Source organism: Acipenser ruthenus, chromosome 15 (genome assembly GCF_902713425.1).
Source record: "Acipenser ruthenus chromosome 15, fAciRut3.2 maternal haplotype, whole genome shotgun sequence".
Taxonomy (NCBI): domain Eukaryota; kingdom Metazoa; phylum Chordata; class Actinopteri; order Acipenseriformes; family Acipenseridae; genus Acipenser; species Acipenser ruthenus.
The window spans coordinates 3,338,417-3,356,902 of NC_081203.1; the positions used below are offsets into that span (position 1 = coordinate 3,338,417).

At 40.0% G+C, this 18,486-nt stretch overlaps 1 protein-coding gene across 1 annotated transcript; it reads right to left on the reverse strand.

Moving 5' to 3' along the window:
* Positions 1–1,555: 1,555 nt before the first annotated feature.
* Positions 1,556–17,032, reverse strand: LOC117422304 (allograft inflammatory factor 1-like). Its single transcript, XM_058986884.1, has 6 exons — positions 15,996–17,032; positions 15,727–15,788; positions 12,716–12,782; positions 6,891–6,932; positions 6,235–6,397; positions 1,556–4,220 (listed from the first exon to the last, which is right to left on the reverse strand). Exons 1-6 carry the CDS (start codon positions 16,018–16,020, stop codon positions 4,133–4,135), a joined length of 447 nt encoding a protein of 148 aa, XP_058842867.1. The 5' UTR covers positions 16,021–17,032; the 3' UTR covers positions 1,556–4,132.
* Between the last annotated feature and the right edge of the window lie 1,454 nt (positions 17,033–18,486).

Here is an 18,486-nt window from a genome sequence, read left to right on the forward strand (position 1 = left end):
GAGGCGATACATTTTATTGGACTAACGAAACAACAATTAATCACGAGCTTTCAAGACCTCAAAGGTCTCTTCTTCAGGTGCAAGCAGGAAACAGAGATTGCTGTTCGAATACGGCTGCCATTTCAACTATCAATGAATATAGATTTCCTAAATGATAGAATGTGGGAAGTAATTGCATTCTAGATCCAAGTACAGACCTGAATCTGAACATGTTCAGATGTTCTGTACCATTGAGTCATACAAATGAACTGCTTAACTGGAGAACGCACTGTGCTTGTGAGTGACTTGCTAGACAGGCGAGGGTTTACCCTGAGATTGCTCATGACTTCAGCCTCCCTCGGGGCACATGGTCTGCAAACAACAGTAAAGCTCAAAAAGAATATTCTGGTATTGTGGTTCAAATGACCCTGCATGGGATTAGCTTGTGCTCCACTGTGATTTGTATTTTAATTGCAGAGTTCATTCATTCCCGTTGACCCCTGCTCAGTGCGCCCCTCTGATCTGAGCAAGTCCCTTTGAGCTCCAACTTGCTATTCCCCTTCACCCTCTCCGTTCCTAACTGAAATCTAAAGCTGTTCTGTTATCAACTGATAACAGAACGCTTACTGTGTGCCCTTCACTCCCCACTGCCTGAGGTTGTGTCTGCATGGGTTAGGAAAAAATGTGTACATAGTATTTACATAGCAATATTTTATTATGTGTCCTCGGCTCGCGGCTCACCAGCGACCCCTGTAGACTGGCCGGGCGCCTGCGGGCTTGCCTGTAAGCTGCCCAGAGCTGCGTTGATCTCCAATGCTGTATCTCTGCGCTGGCTGCATGGCGGGCCTGCAGAGTGAAAAGAAGCGGGCGGCTGAAGAGGACAGCATGTGTTCGTCTTCACCGCTCCCGAGTCAGCGCAGTGGTGGTAGTGGTGGGCTGAACCTAAATACAATTGGGCATTTCAAATTGGGAGGAAAACAGGGTAAAAATTAATTGGCGACTACTGAATTAAAAAAAAAAACTAGAAAACAACAGTTAAGATTAATGGAGTGGGCTGGTTGACTCAGAAGAAAGAAAAAAAGCTTTCCTGCAAACTGTTACTATTACTATACATTAATTAAAATGATCAGCCCTGGAGAGCACTGGGACACGCTGGGGTCCCCAGAGGGTTCCCAGGGGGCTTCAGAAACTTTTTGAAGAGTGTTTATAATCCTTCTCTTGGGGTGAACGGTGCTTTGAAAAATGACAATAAGTTAACCTTCTCTAATGCAGTTGAAAAAAGTTTCATAAACTGCAAGCTTGACTGAGTTAATCAAAACAGGCTTTAAATAAACAGTCCCTTAGAAAACATTCCTTAAAACAGTCCTAATGTGAATAGGGCTCAATATATACAGTATGGGTTGACAGAAAAAGATGCAGAGCTTTCTTTTCAGTTTAAACTTTATTCCTTTGGTGTTTGCAAAACATCTGCACGAGTCAGCTCTTGCATTGATATACAGATACAAACATTTTTAAAAAAGCAACGCTGATAAATTAAAAAAACATCATACTTTAGTAAAAGAAAATCAGGCACAGACCAAATCTTTTTTTTTTTAATTTTCTTTTTTTACAAACAAAAAACAAAAATCTCTAATCAGAAAGCAGTGAACAAACAAATGGTTTACCTGACACATTTAAATATAAATGAGAACATAAAACAGTAGCATGCAGCTACTTCCACATGAAACAGGGTTCATTGTACACTGTACAACAGATCAGTTAAAAATAAAATCACTTTTGCTTTGCTTGAAGTCCTTGGAATGTCCCCACTAGTCTTTATCTATCCTGAGGGTTTACAAAGCCTAGTGCACACAGATGGTTCTGTTTTTAATATGAACTTCCTGTCTTAAGATTTTCCCCTATGGTACTGCTAAATAACTGCAATAAATGTAGTTGTCACAAAAAATGCTGCTCAAAAGAAATACTGTTTACTTTATGTAAATTCTGTTATATACTGTTTGCAGTTCCAAGGTCCTTTCCTGCAACGAAGGAAAGAAACTTCCTTAAAGACTCAAGTGCTTTGACTCCGAAAGACCTGTAGGTATCTGAAACCAAAGCAAGCAATCTCAGAGCTTTCTTTAACCTAGATTGGTACCATAGATACATGAACAAAATAAGTGTTTGGAATAACATAGGCTTCTTGTGAGACCTACAGTACATAACAGGCGGAATCTATGGACTTATTTAATTTGCCACTTCCCCTTTAATTAAATGAGGCTTTAAGGGCGTCAGTACATTATTACGACAATAAACAGAACGCACTACATCCGTGTTAAAGGGATGGCTTCACACATCCATATGAAGGCTCAATGTGGGTCTTGCACTGCACCAAGTCTCCCCAATTTCCAACCTCGGCTTTTAATATATCAGGCCATTTACTCTTAGGCACTTAAAAAAAGCCATTTATTGATTTTTTCACTACTCTGCAATATTTCGGTAAAATGTACGTGAAACTAAAGGAAGCAGACAAACGTTTCAGCTGGCGTCTTCATCAGTGGAAGTCTGTCTACTGGAGTATCTTAATTAAAAGTGTTACCTGTTTTTTTTTTTGATTGAATGTTATGGATGCACAATACACAATATACTTTAGCAATCTAACTCCAATTAATTTTTTTTTTAAATAAGTCTTTATATTACCTTTTATTACACGTGCTGCTCTCTGCATTAAAAAGTGAATTAAAAAAACCATATACAGTAAGCATTGATTTAAACAGCTCAGCTCTTAATTGTAATATTAGTTTTATTTTTACATGAACTTCTCAAAGAGTGACGGATATCAATGCCATTGCAGTTTTTCTCTATATTAATACAGCTGGGCTTGATCCCCAGGGCTGATTTATTGACCCCATGTATTAACATGTGCCTTTATTTGAAAATAACAAAACTATATATTAACTCTCATTGTAACCCACAGACCACAAGTCATTCTTTGTATAGTTACAAGGCTTGCTTTAGAAGGCGACCTGCATTAAGCTGTGCGTGTAACCAGCTGATAATAAAATTTAAAAAAAACCCAGCAAAACTATCTTAGAGTTACTTTATAATCCAGCTAAGGCCTTCCATTGCATACCAGTGTTGGCTGATCCAGGTTTTACTATGAGTTTTATTACATTAATCACACTTTATCGGTAACAAAAGTCCACTTACATTACTGCAGACTCATAATAAAGACTGAAATGGCTCATACGAATATGCAATGGCAGACTTACAGTAGATCCATCTATTAAATCCATGCAAGTGTAGGGGGGTGGGGTGGTGGGGGGGTTTGTGTTCCAGCCTGAAATGAGCAGGTATAATGAATAACAGCAGGTTTTAGTTGTTCAGTAGAATAGACCTCGGCTCTCTGTTCATCCGATTCAGCTGGCACTGCTACCTGATGTACAATAGACACTGTCAATGGGACTGGTGAGGGATTTGACTTAAACCACACAGCTGTGCATCATTTTCACAAACCTGCTTCATATGTTTCTATAGAGGGTAATGCCCGTACTTGATCCACTCTTGTGAATGCCCCACGGGACCATAAATTTGATTTTGGTCAGAATTGGGTGGAAGTTGCGACTAGAATGAGTGTCAATGGTATAATAAATATGACTGAGTCGAGATTGGGAAGGGGGTTATGACAAGGACTAGGGCATTAACAAGAGTGTATCCGTTAATTAAAAAAAAAAGATATATACAGTATTTATTAAATGTTATACTTTACAGTGTTTAAAAAATATATTTTACTACTAACCCTAAGATTAAATTTCAACTATGGCGCAGAAATAGTTTTTAAAAAGTACCCAGTGACAAAAGCTATGATCACTGTGTGCGGTCGTGTAATGCTGACACAATACATGACCTTTCCTAAAACCACACAGTTGCTGTCTGTCTTGTTGCTTGGTAGTGTACTTTTTAAAAGCCGCTATAAGGATAGCACCGCTCCATAATTAAAATCTGGCGAAGCGACCCTTGGCAGCTGAGGTCCTGCTCCGCACACTGCAGGCTTTCAGCACCTGACTGCATCCTGGCTTGATCACAGCCGATGCCTAACCGTGGCTCTACTTACAAACCTATGCAAAGACACTTTGTGGGACTCTGTGCGGGTTGGTCCAGGTTCCCCTGGAATCCTTTAGGGGAGGCTTGTGATGTCTCTCTTAGGAGGAGGTCCGACTGGCTTCAAACTGCTTCCGTTGGCCTTGTCTTCGAAGAGCATTACTCTGAAAAAAAAAGAAAAAGTGATTCACAGTTGGCCCAAATATAGTCAGGTTTATTGAAGACCTGGACCGGCAGTGGCCAAGTGGCCTCATTATTGTGTCTAATGATAATGATTAGGCTGTAAATGAGTAACTTTTGATTATTGGAATCAATAAAGGAAACTTGTTAAATTCTGTCCAAATCATTATGTGCGCTCCTTCATTCAGAGAAATACATAAATAATTTTGTTTCCTTACAGGCCTATATTTGGCACTATGGGCAAACTGTTCCACTCCATATTAAATGTAGGACATGGGCAATTCGCCCAACGTGGAAAATCATGTTACTGGTGTCTTGAAGACTTCTAAGAAAGAGCACCGGTGAAGTGTTTATAGAAATTCTCCAGTGAACTCTTGGGTGAACCAATTCAAAACTTTAGCCCAAGCAAAAGTTATGGCAAATTACTTGGCAATACATTTTTACCTGGTAAATTGAATAACAAATAATCTACCCAGTCATTCTGCATTGGTAATAAATTAACTGGAGTACCACTGTTCTGGCTTATTAAAATCATTGCAGTCTTTACCATAGCTCCCAAGCATGTAAACGCATGCAAAGTCCTATGAATCCTGCAAGTATTTTTACTTCGGCAGTTGACACAGAGCGACAGTTCTGTTTTAAAGTGATCTTCTTTACTTTCCTTTTTTGGTTCGTCTTTGCAAAGCTTCGATAAGCTCTTAAGAGTCCTTATCTGAAAGATAAACTGCTGTCCGAGGAATCTATTCTCCGCGCCGAGGACCGTTTATTTTATCAAATTCCCCAAGCTGGTGCCTCCCTCTCAGATATTCACAGCTCTCTCCTCTCCCCGCCCCTTTGTGCCCTCTTTGTTTCGCTTCACACACTCCTCAGTCCTAATCAACTTTCCAGTTTACTCACTCTAATTCATTTAATGCCTTTCCAGTGTGCTGGGGTTTTTGTAAGACGTCCCAGATTAGCTGCAGAGGAAGCTTTGTAATTGAAGCAAAGATCTTGCCTTTGGGCTGCTTTTTCACACAGCCTTGCGCCAGTTCCTCAGTTAACACTGTACAGTAAGTGCTGTTGGGTTCAGAGCAGCGAGCACCAAGATGCATTCTAGTTTATTATAGAAGTAGATTTTCACAGAGGAAAACTTGAACTTCTGGGTCTATCTGGAACCTAGGAAAGGTGCACTATTCAATAAAGAGAAAGACAATTAAATAAGCCTAAAGAAAGATACAGCTGGTCTACAGCAGGGGGGGATCTAAATACTGTTTAAATGGGATCTTTGTGTGCCAAGCTTATGAAAACCAAGCATTTTATTTAAAGCAAGTCTTCATCTCATCCCATCTATCCCACAATATCCTATTTCGACGCCGGAACAAAGTGCGATCTTTTGCGTCTTTGCCAACAAGAAGTCCAATTAGCTGAAAACAGACAACACTGTAAGTGTCTGGAATCTGGATTTGTCCCTGTTAATTTACATCACTATTGAACCAAAGAAAGCCGAGCTTATGATGATTATAGGGACGACGGTTGAGGCATTTCAAGAGTTGTGGCATTTCGAGAGTTTGCACCTAAAAACACACAAGATCTGTTAAATGCAATTATGCATCTTGGGGTTTATGGCAATGTTGCTTTTCGTGGCTAGTAGCCAGGAGACTAGCTGAGGAAAAAAAACATCTGAAACACAGCCAGAGAAGCTGCTCTCAATGACAAAACAGATTTTTAGATTTGTTTTAGATTTGCCACCACATACCTCACTATCAGGAGGGAATGGGCCCTATTCTCCAAACTTCTAAGGACTTGAAGGTGTGTTATTAGATTACTCCATTCTTTTTGGGTAAACAGTGCTTTGGAAAATGAGAATAAACGTCTAACCCTCTCTAAAACAGAAGGCTTTCATGAACTGCAAGGTTGATTTAATCAGTCAAAACCGCCTTTTACAAAACGTTCCTTGAAAAGACCCTCTAAAGCAGTGAAGAGGATCCAGTGAACCTGGACTTGGGAAGCCACACTCACAGTTTCAGGACAGCAGATCGTTTCCCCAGCATCATTTTCACAAAGTCCCGGTAGCTGATGGTCTCGCTGCACCCTCCTGTCACCTCCGAGATCATCTTCTTCATTTCCAGGTGGGTTTTCGGGACCCCCAGCTTCTCCATCATTCTCTTCAGGGCCATCATGTCTAATGAGGAAAAATAAACAGGATAACAACTTGTTCTTTTGCTAGGGACTGTGTTGCAGATCATTTGTTTCCAAGTTCAAAGCTCTTGGTGGCCTTAATGTGGCTCTCAGACAGATTTTCCATCTAAGTACATCTGGTACAACAGAGTGTAACCATTAACCTGTCCCCCTGCAACACTCTTCCCCTAGTGGATGCAGTACATAACATTTCTAAGTAGAAGCAAGCTGTACTAGAGTGAAACTACAAACAAGATCTGGAAAACTAAATTGTACACTTGTAATCTAAGGGGGAAAAAACGGATATAAAACTTGATGGTTAAATCGTTTCACATAAATTCTCTATATTGAGAATCACACCTAGCTCTGCCCTAGCTCATAGGTCCTTGTGAAGCATTCAGTGTGCCTGGAGCATGCCTGTGCCTGGTGCAAAGCAAGAAGGCACTGTTCCATCGATATTGTTTGAGCAGCATAACCCACTGTAAACATATACTTACCAATCTCCCCTTGATCGTTGAGGTCAAATTCAACATATTTGCCTGAAACAGAATAAAACGAGCAGTCAGTGAAACGGTATGTAATACATAGAAAGTCCTGAAATAAATGTATTTTTATAAATTTTGTCACGGATTGCTGGTGGGTGATGTCAGACGTGGAAGTTGACACACATTTAGTACTGCGGGTTGAGACGCAAATGCCCTCCTTTTATTTAATAAATTAACTCACAAACAAAAAAACTGGAACGAAACAAAAGCCACGGTGGCCCAAAGTAAACAGTTACACAAAACACTACAAACACTGAATAAAACAAGTATCGTGCAGGTTTAAAACCAGCAGGCGTAGCAATTGTCTCTTTGCTTACTTTGCGTGATAGATCTCAAGGTTCTTCGCTTCACTCGGTCAGCAAAAGCTGTTTTTTATATCGTGGTCGAGGGATTAACTGGCTATCAATTACCTCGTTTATCCCCCCACTCTGCACAGGATTTCTAATATGCTTGCTCGACGGAGAGTTTGTAAATAAATCATTAGCTGCGAGCACGCATTCTCAAGGGATGTAGTTTGGCAGAGAGGAGAAGCAAACATTGTCCCTGCCAAACTACATTTAACTATAAAAATACAAAAACGCATTTAAATAATATTATAATAATATATAAATAAACACAGGGGTGGGGTGTACCCGTCACACACCCCCCCAAAAAATGTTTTATTTATATATACATACAGCATATATTTATATATAAATATGCAGAAGTCTGCAAAGGGAAGGGCCGAATCGCCTGAAGTCAGTCAAGCTGAACTAAAAGGAAATACCATGCAGGACTGCTGTTCATAACCATTGCCCCTGGCTGAGGAGAGCAATAAGGACCTCGCCCTGCATGGTGTGGAGGATACACGGCATTGTTGGGAGTTTCAGGATGGCTTTCTCAATCGCCTTATGCGATGGCATCTAAACAGCTGCCAAAAGACTTTGCGTAGAAGAAAACCAGACTTTAGTGCTTTAAAATCAACAACACAAGCCGACTGCTGCCTTCCAAAAAACCTTCCTTTAAAATGGTTACAGAAACTGAAGATTTTTCTATTAAAGTCAGTACCACCTGCTTGCTTTCTTCTTTTTTTTTGAAGATACAATCTCAACTCAGGTCTCCCTCGGTATTAAATCCTCTTGTACTACAGTTCAAAGTTCACCGAAGGATTAAACAGGGCTGCGGGACACAGCAGTATTAAAGTACAAAGTCTTACTCTATTTACAGTAATTAAACCATTGCTCTGCTGTGGAAATGGCTTCCACCCCAGCTCAAGGTCACACTAACATACTTCCCCATCAGAAACTGCTCTGCCGTCCCTTTGAAGTTCAGTTAAAGCAGCAGCGGGACACAGACAACACCAATCAGGACAACAGAAGACCCCTTGGTCCTGGGCACTTTCATTATAAATCACGTATGGGTATCAAGTAAACTAATCACAGGAGAGTTCTGCATCCCCGTAAATCTTATGCTGTGATGTAGGAACGCAAGGTCATGTCAGATGAAATGTGTGGGCAATGTTAAACCTGTTTGCTGGAGGTGACTTTGGCGTAAGTAGGGTTGCTAAAGTAGATTAGGATTAAAATGATTGGTGAGATAAGGCGTGTACCGAAATGTATGGCCAATGAAACAGGGTACACAATTAACCACTGTAACCTTGTAAAAGTGGTGGTTAGTGGTTGGTTGCAGCTTAACGGAGTAACAGCTGAATGGCTCATTTCTATTGCTAATCAGTAAGATAACAGCAACAGACTGCAGTCACGTGTGTGATGAGCCTACTATAGTATAAATAAAAGGCATGGAGGCCGCACAGAGCTCCAATACCTCCAGAAACAACATGGACCATCGATGAATCAGCCTGAGGGCTCTCTCCTGGGGTTCAGGTAATCCGATCAACTGCCTGTCTCTGTTCATACTCGTGAACATAACGTCCAATGTAGAATGTAATGTGGACATTTCAAACTAATAAACAGTAAACCGGTAAAAATTTGAAACATGGTCTGGTCTCATCCTTACAGCGTAACAAAGCAGTTTATTCCATGTTTACCTTAATTCTTAAACCTTACACTCTGGAGATAAGACGAGTGTCTCTGCTTATAAAATAAATCATTTCAGCCAGAGCAGCTGGGTGTGTTCCGTTTCTGAATCACCGTGGCAACTGTGCCTGCCCGGCTTCGTGTACAATGGGCCTGTGTGTCTCTTGTCCGCAGTTGTCTCTCAGAAGAGCACACAAGTGAAACACTATCTCCAATGGCTTATGTTATGGGATGGCGTCAATCTGTGGTCCTGTCGGTGGCAAACAGCTCTTGCTCTTGCAGTTTTCCTCAGCTGTGTAGAAGAAGGAGCAAGAGGTGTTTGACCCCCAGTGGGCAGCAAAGCAGGCAAGGCTATAACAACAAGGCCGAAGCCCCCCTCCCTGTACAGTGATGGCCAGTCGGCAGCCGTGGCAGACAAGGACAGGTGTCCGGGACAGGTGCCAGGGTGTGGAGTGAGGCAAGCACAGACTTGCAAGGACTTTGAGTCACAATTCAAACCCCGAGAAACATTGAAAAGATATTTTTAAGGCACTAACACTATTTTGTATAATGTTAGAAATGTACATTTTTTTCATTTGTTTCATATCATTATTGGTGATGTGTTTATTGTACACTAGCAGATGAACTGGTATTGATGTTATTTTGTGAAACCAATAAAATATTTATATAAAAAAAAAAAATGTACCTTTTACAAAACTGGACCCAAATCCTTTAGTAATAACACTCAGGCAATACAATTCTCTCACACTGTTTGTTTCTTGTTTTTTCTTTAACATTAAGTTGGTTATTTTGCCTTTCAAAAAATGGAATGAAAATATCATCACACTACTTATTTAAGTTCCTATAAGCTGTACACTTTTTTTTTTAAAAAGGAAAAAAAAAAACATGCAAATGGGAAAAAACTAGTAAGAATCAGCTTGCACTTCAGAGTCCTTAACTAACTTTCTTTGGACTATTTTTTTCCCCCTGAAGATTCTGTTAAAGAGAATGTGGTCACATTGTCTGCCGAAACTAAGGGCTTTGAAACTGACCTGAAAGAGCACTGCCCCTGAATACGCTCATTAAGCATTCAGTGCTGAATTAACTCTGTTTCATCAGAGCCATTCTGAATTACCTCAGCCATGTTTCATTAGATCCATTCTGAATTAACTCAGCCCTGTTTCATTAGAGCCATTCTGAATTAACTCAGCCCTGTTTCATTAGAGCCATTCTGAATGAACTCAGCCCTGTTTCATTAGAGCCATTCTGAATTAACTCAGCCCTGTTTCATTAGAGCCATTCTGAATTAACTCAGCCCTGTTTCATTAGAGCCATTCTGAATTAACTCAGCCCTGTTTCATTAGAGCCATTCTGAATTACCTCAGCCCTGTTTCATTAGAGCCATTCTGAATGAACTCAGCCCTGTTTCATTAGAGTCATTCTGAATGAACTCAGCCCTGTTTCATTAGAGTCATTCTGAATTAACTCAGCCCTGTTTCATTAGAACCATTCTGAATTACCTCAGCCCTGTTTCATTAGAGTCATTCTGAATGAACTCAGCCCTGTTTCATTAGAGTCATTCTGAATGAACTCAGCCCTGTTTCATTAGAGTCATTCTGAATTAACTCAGCCCTGTTTCATTAGAACCATTCTGAATTACCTCAGCCCTGTTTCATTAGAGCCATTCTGAATGAACTCAGCCCTGTTTCATTAGAGTCATTCTGAATGAACTCAGCCCTGTTTCATTAGAGTCATTCTGAATTAACTCAGCCCTGTTTCATTAGAACCATTCTGAATTACCTCAGCCCTGTTTCATTAGAGTCATTCTGAATGAACTCAGCCCTGTTTCATTAGAGTCATTCTGAATGAACTCAGCCCTGTTTCATTAGAGTCATTCTGAATTACCTCAGCCCTGTTTCATTAGAGTCATTCTGAATGAACTCAGCCCTGTTTCATTAGAGTCATTCTGAATGAACTCAGCCCTGTTTCATTACAGCCATTCTGTTCAGTTTTACAGTGCGTTCACGTTGTGGACAATATGTGGAGGATGAAGGCCATGTTGGGTTGTAATATATTAAACAATCTTGCTGACACACAAGAATTGTTTTCCTATTCTATTAGAAATTATTATTATTATTATTATTATTATTATTATTATTATTATTATTATTATTATTAATAATAAATACTTGGATTACATTATTTAAATGACATTCATGCAATCTTATAATACAAACTTATTCTCAGATATATAACTTTAACATTCATACATGTATAAATCGAAACCTCTTCCGTCAGTGAGAATTATTACATAACAGGAATAGCATGATTTTTTTTTAAAGTCACTGTAGTAAGCCGACAGTAATCTATATCATATGTCTGTTTTGTAATCTGTTTATAAATTGTATTTTTTAGAAGTAATTACATTTTCCTTTATCTGTCTGGTGGAGCCTCTCCAGCTGTAATGCACATAGCATTAGATGTTTCCATTCTGTGAAAGCTGGACATTTCTCTCCTTTCCATATTATAAATCATTTTATCATCCTAATAAACATCTTGAAATAAATAGCGGGGATGTCCTCTTTGGCTTTCCTCTGCCTTATTTATAATTTTTTTTATTTGTTCTCAATCTAAAGATTAACACAGCGCGGGTGGATTAACCCGTGCACATTTTTTTTTTTTACAATAAAGAGCCTGTTTACTGTTACAAACGCAGATTTACAAAACACTAACTGTGTCACCCAGTACAGGACACTGCCAATATTGTTAAGGGAACTCAAGGAAAGGGATGGGGGGGGGGGCGTGAGTGAAACGTGAACTCAAAATTCCTTCAATCAAGAACAAGGAGGGGGTCTGTTCTGGGGCTTCGGCTGCCCAATTCACACAAATAACTCCCACCCACCGGGCCCTGCTTAGAGAAAGCCTGTTTCACAGAACAAATAAAGAGGTTTTCTAAAGGAGAGCGCGGTTTCACAGAGCTGCTCTCCCGTGCTGTATGTTAAAGCATATTTTAACACTGAGCCAGGTTGGTAAGCACAGTCCTGGAGCCCCTGCCTTTGGGTTGGTGAGTAAAACACTAACTGGTTTCAGCTTCTCTCGGAGGGTGTGTGTTTATCGTTTGGTCGCAGCCTTCGATTCATTGACAAACAAGGGATGCCTTTTTCCAAGCCTCCCTTGGAAGTGTTCACAAGCCTATGTTTTCCCAGCTGTACTTTTGACATTGGTAACTGCCCAGGCCTGGAGAAAGCTTATGAATGTTTTGAGCAGTCAGGGTACCGGCTACAAACCCAGGCAGGGTCTGTGGTTAACCAGAAAGCAGAGCACACGTCTTCTTTCTGAATTCCTGATTGACGCTGCTGTTTTTTTTTCTCAATCATTTCATTCATTAGGTTGTCAAAGTCACGCTGTCGAAAAGCAATCTCCAATAGAGTATTCTCGATATGCAAATGTTTTTTTTCTGAGCAGAATTTGGATTCACAAAACAATCCAGAAACGTATTTAATCGTTTCAACTTTAGAAAACAAGACCATTACTTACCGACCGCTAGGTCTTCGTCAGATTCCTCGGGGGGGAAACTTAAAATCGCTCCACATGTCACCAAGTAAAAACAAATGGAGAAGCTGAACACGAATGCCCGTCAGAGAGGGCCCAGCCTGGCACCACGCTGTGTTGTGCTCTAATGTGTGCCACGTGCAAAACCAGGCAGTGCGGGGTAAGGATGGTACAAAGAACCACTAGGAATATTCAGAAAGCATTCAACACGGATACATAGAAGATAATTACTTTTAAAAGAGTCCAGCTTTTCTGCAAGGTCCTCTTCATCGCTAAACTTCTGGTCTTCAAGAAACTCCTGAAAAGCGAAAAGTATTACAGGTTTTAGTTAAAGGTATAGCTTTCTGGTGGCACTTCATTATCGGGCATAATAAAAAACAGGTAATGGTACTGCCAAGATATATTCACCAGTCCTGCATTAAAACGTGTGTCGATCATATCATCTGTCTGTCTGCAACAGTGTACACCCTTATCAAAGTTTACCACGGTATTTTTGCAGTTTTCCCATACTTGACCCACATTCCACCAGGTTATCTGACCAGACTGAAGGGTACCTGGGTGCTGCTGGAAACAGGAGCAGTTACCTGAGATGCCCTCCACGCTATCTCTTGCTGCTGTTGAATACAGGTTCATAAACCCCTCCTGTTTAAAATCTACAAAATTATCTGAGCCTTTTAAAAGGTATTATCTTTCATTCTTTTAACATTCGGATCATTGTCCAAAGCTGGTAAAGGAGTGGAGTTAATGTAGTCCTTTTTGCTGCCGCATTGTTTCCCACTGTGAAAGTACTGCTCATGTTGATAAAGAAATTGTAAAAAAAAAAAAGTATCGGAGATTACGCATAAAACCATCCCCCCCCCCCCCCGAGGTTTTAGGGGTTCTAATCTGAAACACATCATAGTATTTCTTTAAATGGGACACAATTTGAAAATATGGCCCACAATAACTAAACCATTTCAGAATGTCTGCTGGGCTCAGGTTGTCTGAAGCATACAGGACGCTATTATTATTATTATTATTATTATTATTATTATTATTATTATTATTATTATTATTATTATTATTAAAGCTTTCAGAAGATGTAACACAGTAATATACAATGCCATTTACGTTTAGCCATGCACATGGGTCTGGAGGAGCTTTGTAAAGAAGCAGCGGGCATCAATGGGCTCTATGAGGAATTTGCTGAGCTGGGGCATTCCTTCCAGCTATTATCTTAAGAGCTGCACAATGAACCTGGCTGATTTAACACTGCAACCAGATCAGGAGGCTCTGGAAGTCATGCCACCGCTGCAACACCAAAATACACGAAGCAAAAACCAAGGTTGCACGCTGCCTGCCAAGAAATCCATTTAAAAAGTGCGCTCTGCAAGACCAGAGTATGGTCAAATGAAGCACAGCACAGTAAACGTATGGCAGAGAGCTGAATGGTACAGCGAGTAGAAGCAGGACAACACACATTGATATGGTAAACAATAACACCTTAAGAGGGAAATGCTTTTAGCCCCAATTTTGTTTTTCTTTTTTTTTTTTTTTAGAAAACACCTGTCTATAGTGACCACCTTTTAGACAGGTGATGCTTACATAAACACAGCTTGTCTAAAAAGTCAATTCCACTCTCTTTATCATTTTTGGCTTCCTATTAGTGTTTTACAATGATCAATAATGAGATACACAGAAACATGTGCTTTCTTTTTAATATATTTTTTTTATACTTGAAACAATGACATGCAGTCGTGCAGTCTGACAACCACTTAGCATGTCAGAACAAAAACTTATTCACCATGATCAACATGAACAACCAGTCCATTGTGATCTGTTGAGCGCAATCAGATACTAAAGGTTCCTCTGCTGTTGCGCTCACAAAAGACACCTGTCAAAACGTTTGTCTACCAACCCCAACATGTTCCGTCAGTTTTAAGCAGGCCTCTGATTTGATTCCCTGATAACGATGCATGCCTTTTAAAACCCCCAGGAGGACGGAATTAGCTGCTTTCCGCACTTTATCAAGTCATGGAGACTTAGTTAATTTAACGTCGCTGATACGCGTTCTATATTTGATTTGATTTGCACAGCTAAACAGATCATCTGATTAAAGTGGTCGCAGGCTGAGGCTGGGAGGCTAATTTTTTATTTTTTTTTGCAGACGCTATCTTTTATTCATGCAAATCACATCTCACCTTTACAATGGACGTGAATTCCGCATGCAGCCTAGCGAGCATATATCGCGAATGTAAATCGACAGCAGTAGTGCGGCAGTGCTTCTGCAATGAGCATTTATGATCACTAGGGGAGCGTGCTTCATGTCTACAATGAATGCTAGTGCACTAATACAGGTTTATCATGTTAGAACATAAGAACATAAGAAAGTTTACAAACGAGAGGAGGCCATTCAGCTCATCTTGCTCGTTTGGTTGTTAGTAGCTTATTGATCCCAGAATCTCATCAAGCAGCTTCTTGAAGGATCCCAGGGTTTCAGCTTCAACAACATTACTGGGGAGTTGGTTCCAGACCCTCACAATTCTCTGTGTAGAAAAGTGCCTCCTATCTTTTGTTCTGAATGCCCCTGAATGCCCCCCATGTTGCAAGACTTTAAACAAGAAATCAAGCATTAACCTTTTTGCACAAAAATAAAGACGTGAGACCTATATTTCTGCTATAGTGTTTCAGTACTGTATAGCGGATTTCACTGTCAAGATCCGTCGATATTACTTACTGATGGTCAAAAAGCTGCAGCGTTCAAGTTGCTTATAAAATATTATACAGCTAACTTGAAAGCTGTAACTGTCTAAGCGCTGAAAATAATTTAAAAAAATGTCCAATTAAGCAAATTATTAGTTAAATTAAGGGTTTAGTTAAATAATCGACAACTCATTTCTAATGAAAAGCGGAAGAGACATTTGGGGTCCCCCGAGGTTCACACAAGTTCAGCTATCACAATGCATTAACACACCGGAGGGCTTTTTACAAAGGGACATGCTGTGGGCATATATCGACTAATACGAAGCAATTCATATACTTGCCACACTGGTGCAAATCTCCCAAGAAAACAAACGGAGCTGTTCTTTATAGAGCTGAAGGTCTTTAAAAATACCCGCACGCTACCTGACACATGGAATTTAAGTATTAAGCGGTGATTGGTTAGCCCTGTTTAGTTCATTAGTGAATGAACGGCTGTAACAAACAGCGCAAGCACAGTGTAGCCGAGGTAATGAAAGCAGGACAGTGCTCTCTTACTATACCTTGTTGATTTCTTCTAAGCGGTCCCGTTGCTGTGCTTTTAAGAGTCCGAATGCTTTTCCACCTGAAAACAGACAAACAAACAAAAACCCAAACAAAGCTGACAAACAACTCAGAAAATGTCAACTTGATTTCCAATCCACGACGCTGAAAGTTACATTACTGTCAACCAGACCTTTGTTTAAGTACAAGTCTTATTTATGAATGACTACACAACATTTAAATTCCGTTTTTTGTTTTTTTTTGTTAGTTAGTTGTGTTTTTTTTTTACCTTGTAGTTTCTGATTTGAAGGCATCTTCGGGGGATTTAGTGACACAAATGGAGAAGGTAAAGAAAAAGAGAAGAGAAACGGATGAACCAATTCCTCATGCAGCGCCTCCGCGTACTGAACACAGACTGGCACACATCACACCCCTGACTGATGTTTAAACGCCAGGTTCCAATCTGCTATCTGAAGAGGCTGCGCTGCGAGGACTGTGCTGTGCTCCACCCCCTGCCGGCCAAAAGTGGAACTGCAACTGCGCGTTGAAGGAACGTTTCATTATGGACAAATCGCCTTCTTCACAGTAAATAGCAGATTCTCTATATCTGATAAAAATCCCCATTGCTACACAGGTAAACTTCCCCCAACACTTTTTGTCTGGAATTTTTTTCAAACATTTCATCGCATACCTGTGTTGTTATTGATGTATGAGAGAAAGAAAAAAATAGCATTCTGTAAATAAGATATAACATATTATATGCGAATGTAATCGTGCGATCGGTTTATATTCTTACAGCAATGTGAATAACTGAAAATGGAGCGTTTGTATGCATTTGTAAACGCAATTGATCACTCAGTGTAGAATTTGAGTGATGTTGGATGTTTGGAGGTAAATAGCGTGCCCGTGGTACATTTAGGATTGGAGTCATCTACATTAAATATAGTATCTCCCCACGAAAAATATACTGTGTTGGGTGAGGCCGATTAGTTGTCATTTTACTGTCACAAGAAAAGCAACACAATATCAGCGAGACACCTGCGCCCCCTGCTGGAGAAACGTTCGCATGTTCTACTCTTTGGAATTATACAGCCCACATTTATTATACGGCTATATTCTAAACACAACGTTATAAAACTGATTTAACTCGGCTGTATGACCGGCGTTTAAATGAACATAACATATAGATGTAATATATCACTGATTAGTCATACAGTGTGTATGTTTAATATACAGGGTGATTAGAAAGTAAGCGCACCACATCAACGCACCATATCTCACAGACCCCATGGTTCCCTTAACCCCTGTGCAATTTCACCTTCCTGTGCCCTACCGTTTGTGAGATATGGTGCGTTGATGTGGCAAACTGACTTTCTAATCATCCTGTGCATTAAGGCTTCGCTTCGAGGTCCGCTTGGCCAAACTGCACGAAATGTGATATCTTATACAATACGAGACACCTACGCACGACGTAACTTCTAGATACATACCATAACACGCATTTGTATTTGTAATATGCAATACGTTTTCCATACAACAAAGTGAAGGCCAGTGATTTGAGTAACATTTTAAACACGGATTAAGACGCGCCCAATAAGCAACTGTCTAGTTTGGGATTGGTGAACACGTTTTCCACATTTGACACCAAAGCCCACGTTTCAAAACCACGTGGTGAAACCTCAGTTATGGTTGCTTAAGGCTCTTTCCTTTAAAAACTAGCCACCTCTGTTCGTGTATACTGACGGACACCCAACCGCTGCGACAGAGTATTGCGGACTGGCTAGTTTCGTTTTGAAAGCAAATCATGGAAAGTTTACTGGTGTCTGCTGAACTTCTTGTGGGTTTTGTGCTGAGCTCAGTATGCTTGTTATTTCCAAAGGTGGTTCTAACTTTACAGGTAGTATGTTTTATTTCTTTATTATTATAATAATATTTATGTGTTGTGTCAGGTAAAGCATCTTATTGGCGATTATAGCCAATTTGCTATTCGACATTAGGTTATAATTACAGGCTATACAATGAAAACTAATATTAAAATAACACAATTATAAAATAATAATAATAATAATAATAATAATAATAATAATAATAATAATAATAATAATAAAAATAATAATAATAATAACAGCATCTTGATGTTCTTCGGTTTCTCTAGTTTCCCGTTTTAGACTTTGCTGTCTGTGTGTTCTTCACTCTGGGCAGCCTGGTTCACCTGCTGATCAGCAGGAACAGCATTAGCGGAGCGGTGGATCTGAATAAATCTCTCAGTGACTCCAGCCTGCTCGACCTGAACGTGGATTTCCTCGCCACCTTTAGATTCGGTCTGCTCTGGCATGCCTATCCCGACTGGCTGCATGGTTTCCAGGCAACCCATTCACTGTATTAACAACACGCTATTGCCAGCTTCTCTTGTTGCTGAAAGCCATCATGCTTCTAGGTCATGTTTTAGCTATATCTTGAGCACAGCTATTTGAATTGAGATGAAACATGTGCTAACATTCTCTACCTCAGATTTCAGACTTTAGTGCTTATGGATAGAATTAGAGGCTTGCAACGCTAATAAAGGCAATGTCTTTGCAGTCTGAGTTTGCATGGGCAGTTATTATCCGAGCTTTTGTACATATTATCCATGTGTAATATCACACCACAGAAGAAAGCTCATTTTCATATGATATTTTTTTGGGGAGATGCATCAGGGATGGAAATAAGACTCCTATTGCGTAGCAGTTTCACCCATTCCAGGTTTTACTATAAGCTTCATTAGCCACAGTGCATAGATA

Coding starts and splice junctions, on each gene's coding strand:
- LOC117422304 (XM_058986884.1), bottom strand. CDS start 16,020: ATGCCTTCAAATCAGAAACTACAAG. Junction 6,933..12,715: donor AAAGCTGGACTCTTTTAAAA/GTAATTATCTTC, acceptor ATTCTGTTTCAG/GCAAATATGTTGAATTTGAC. Junction 4,221..6,234: donor CGATCTGCTGTCCTGAAACT/GTGAGTGTGGCT, acceptor TTTTTTTTTCAG/AGTAATGCTCTTCGAAGACA.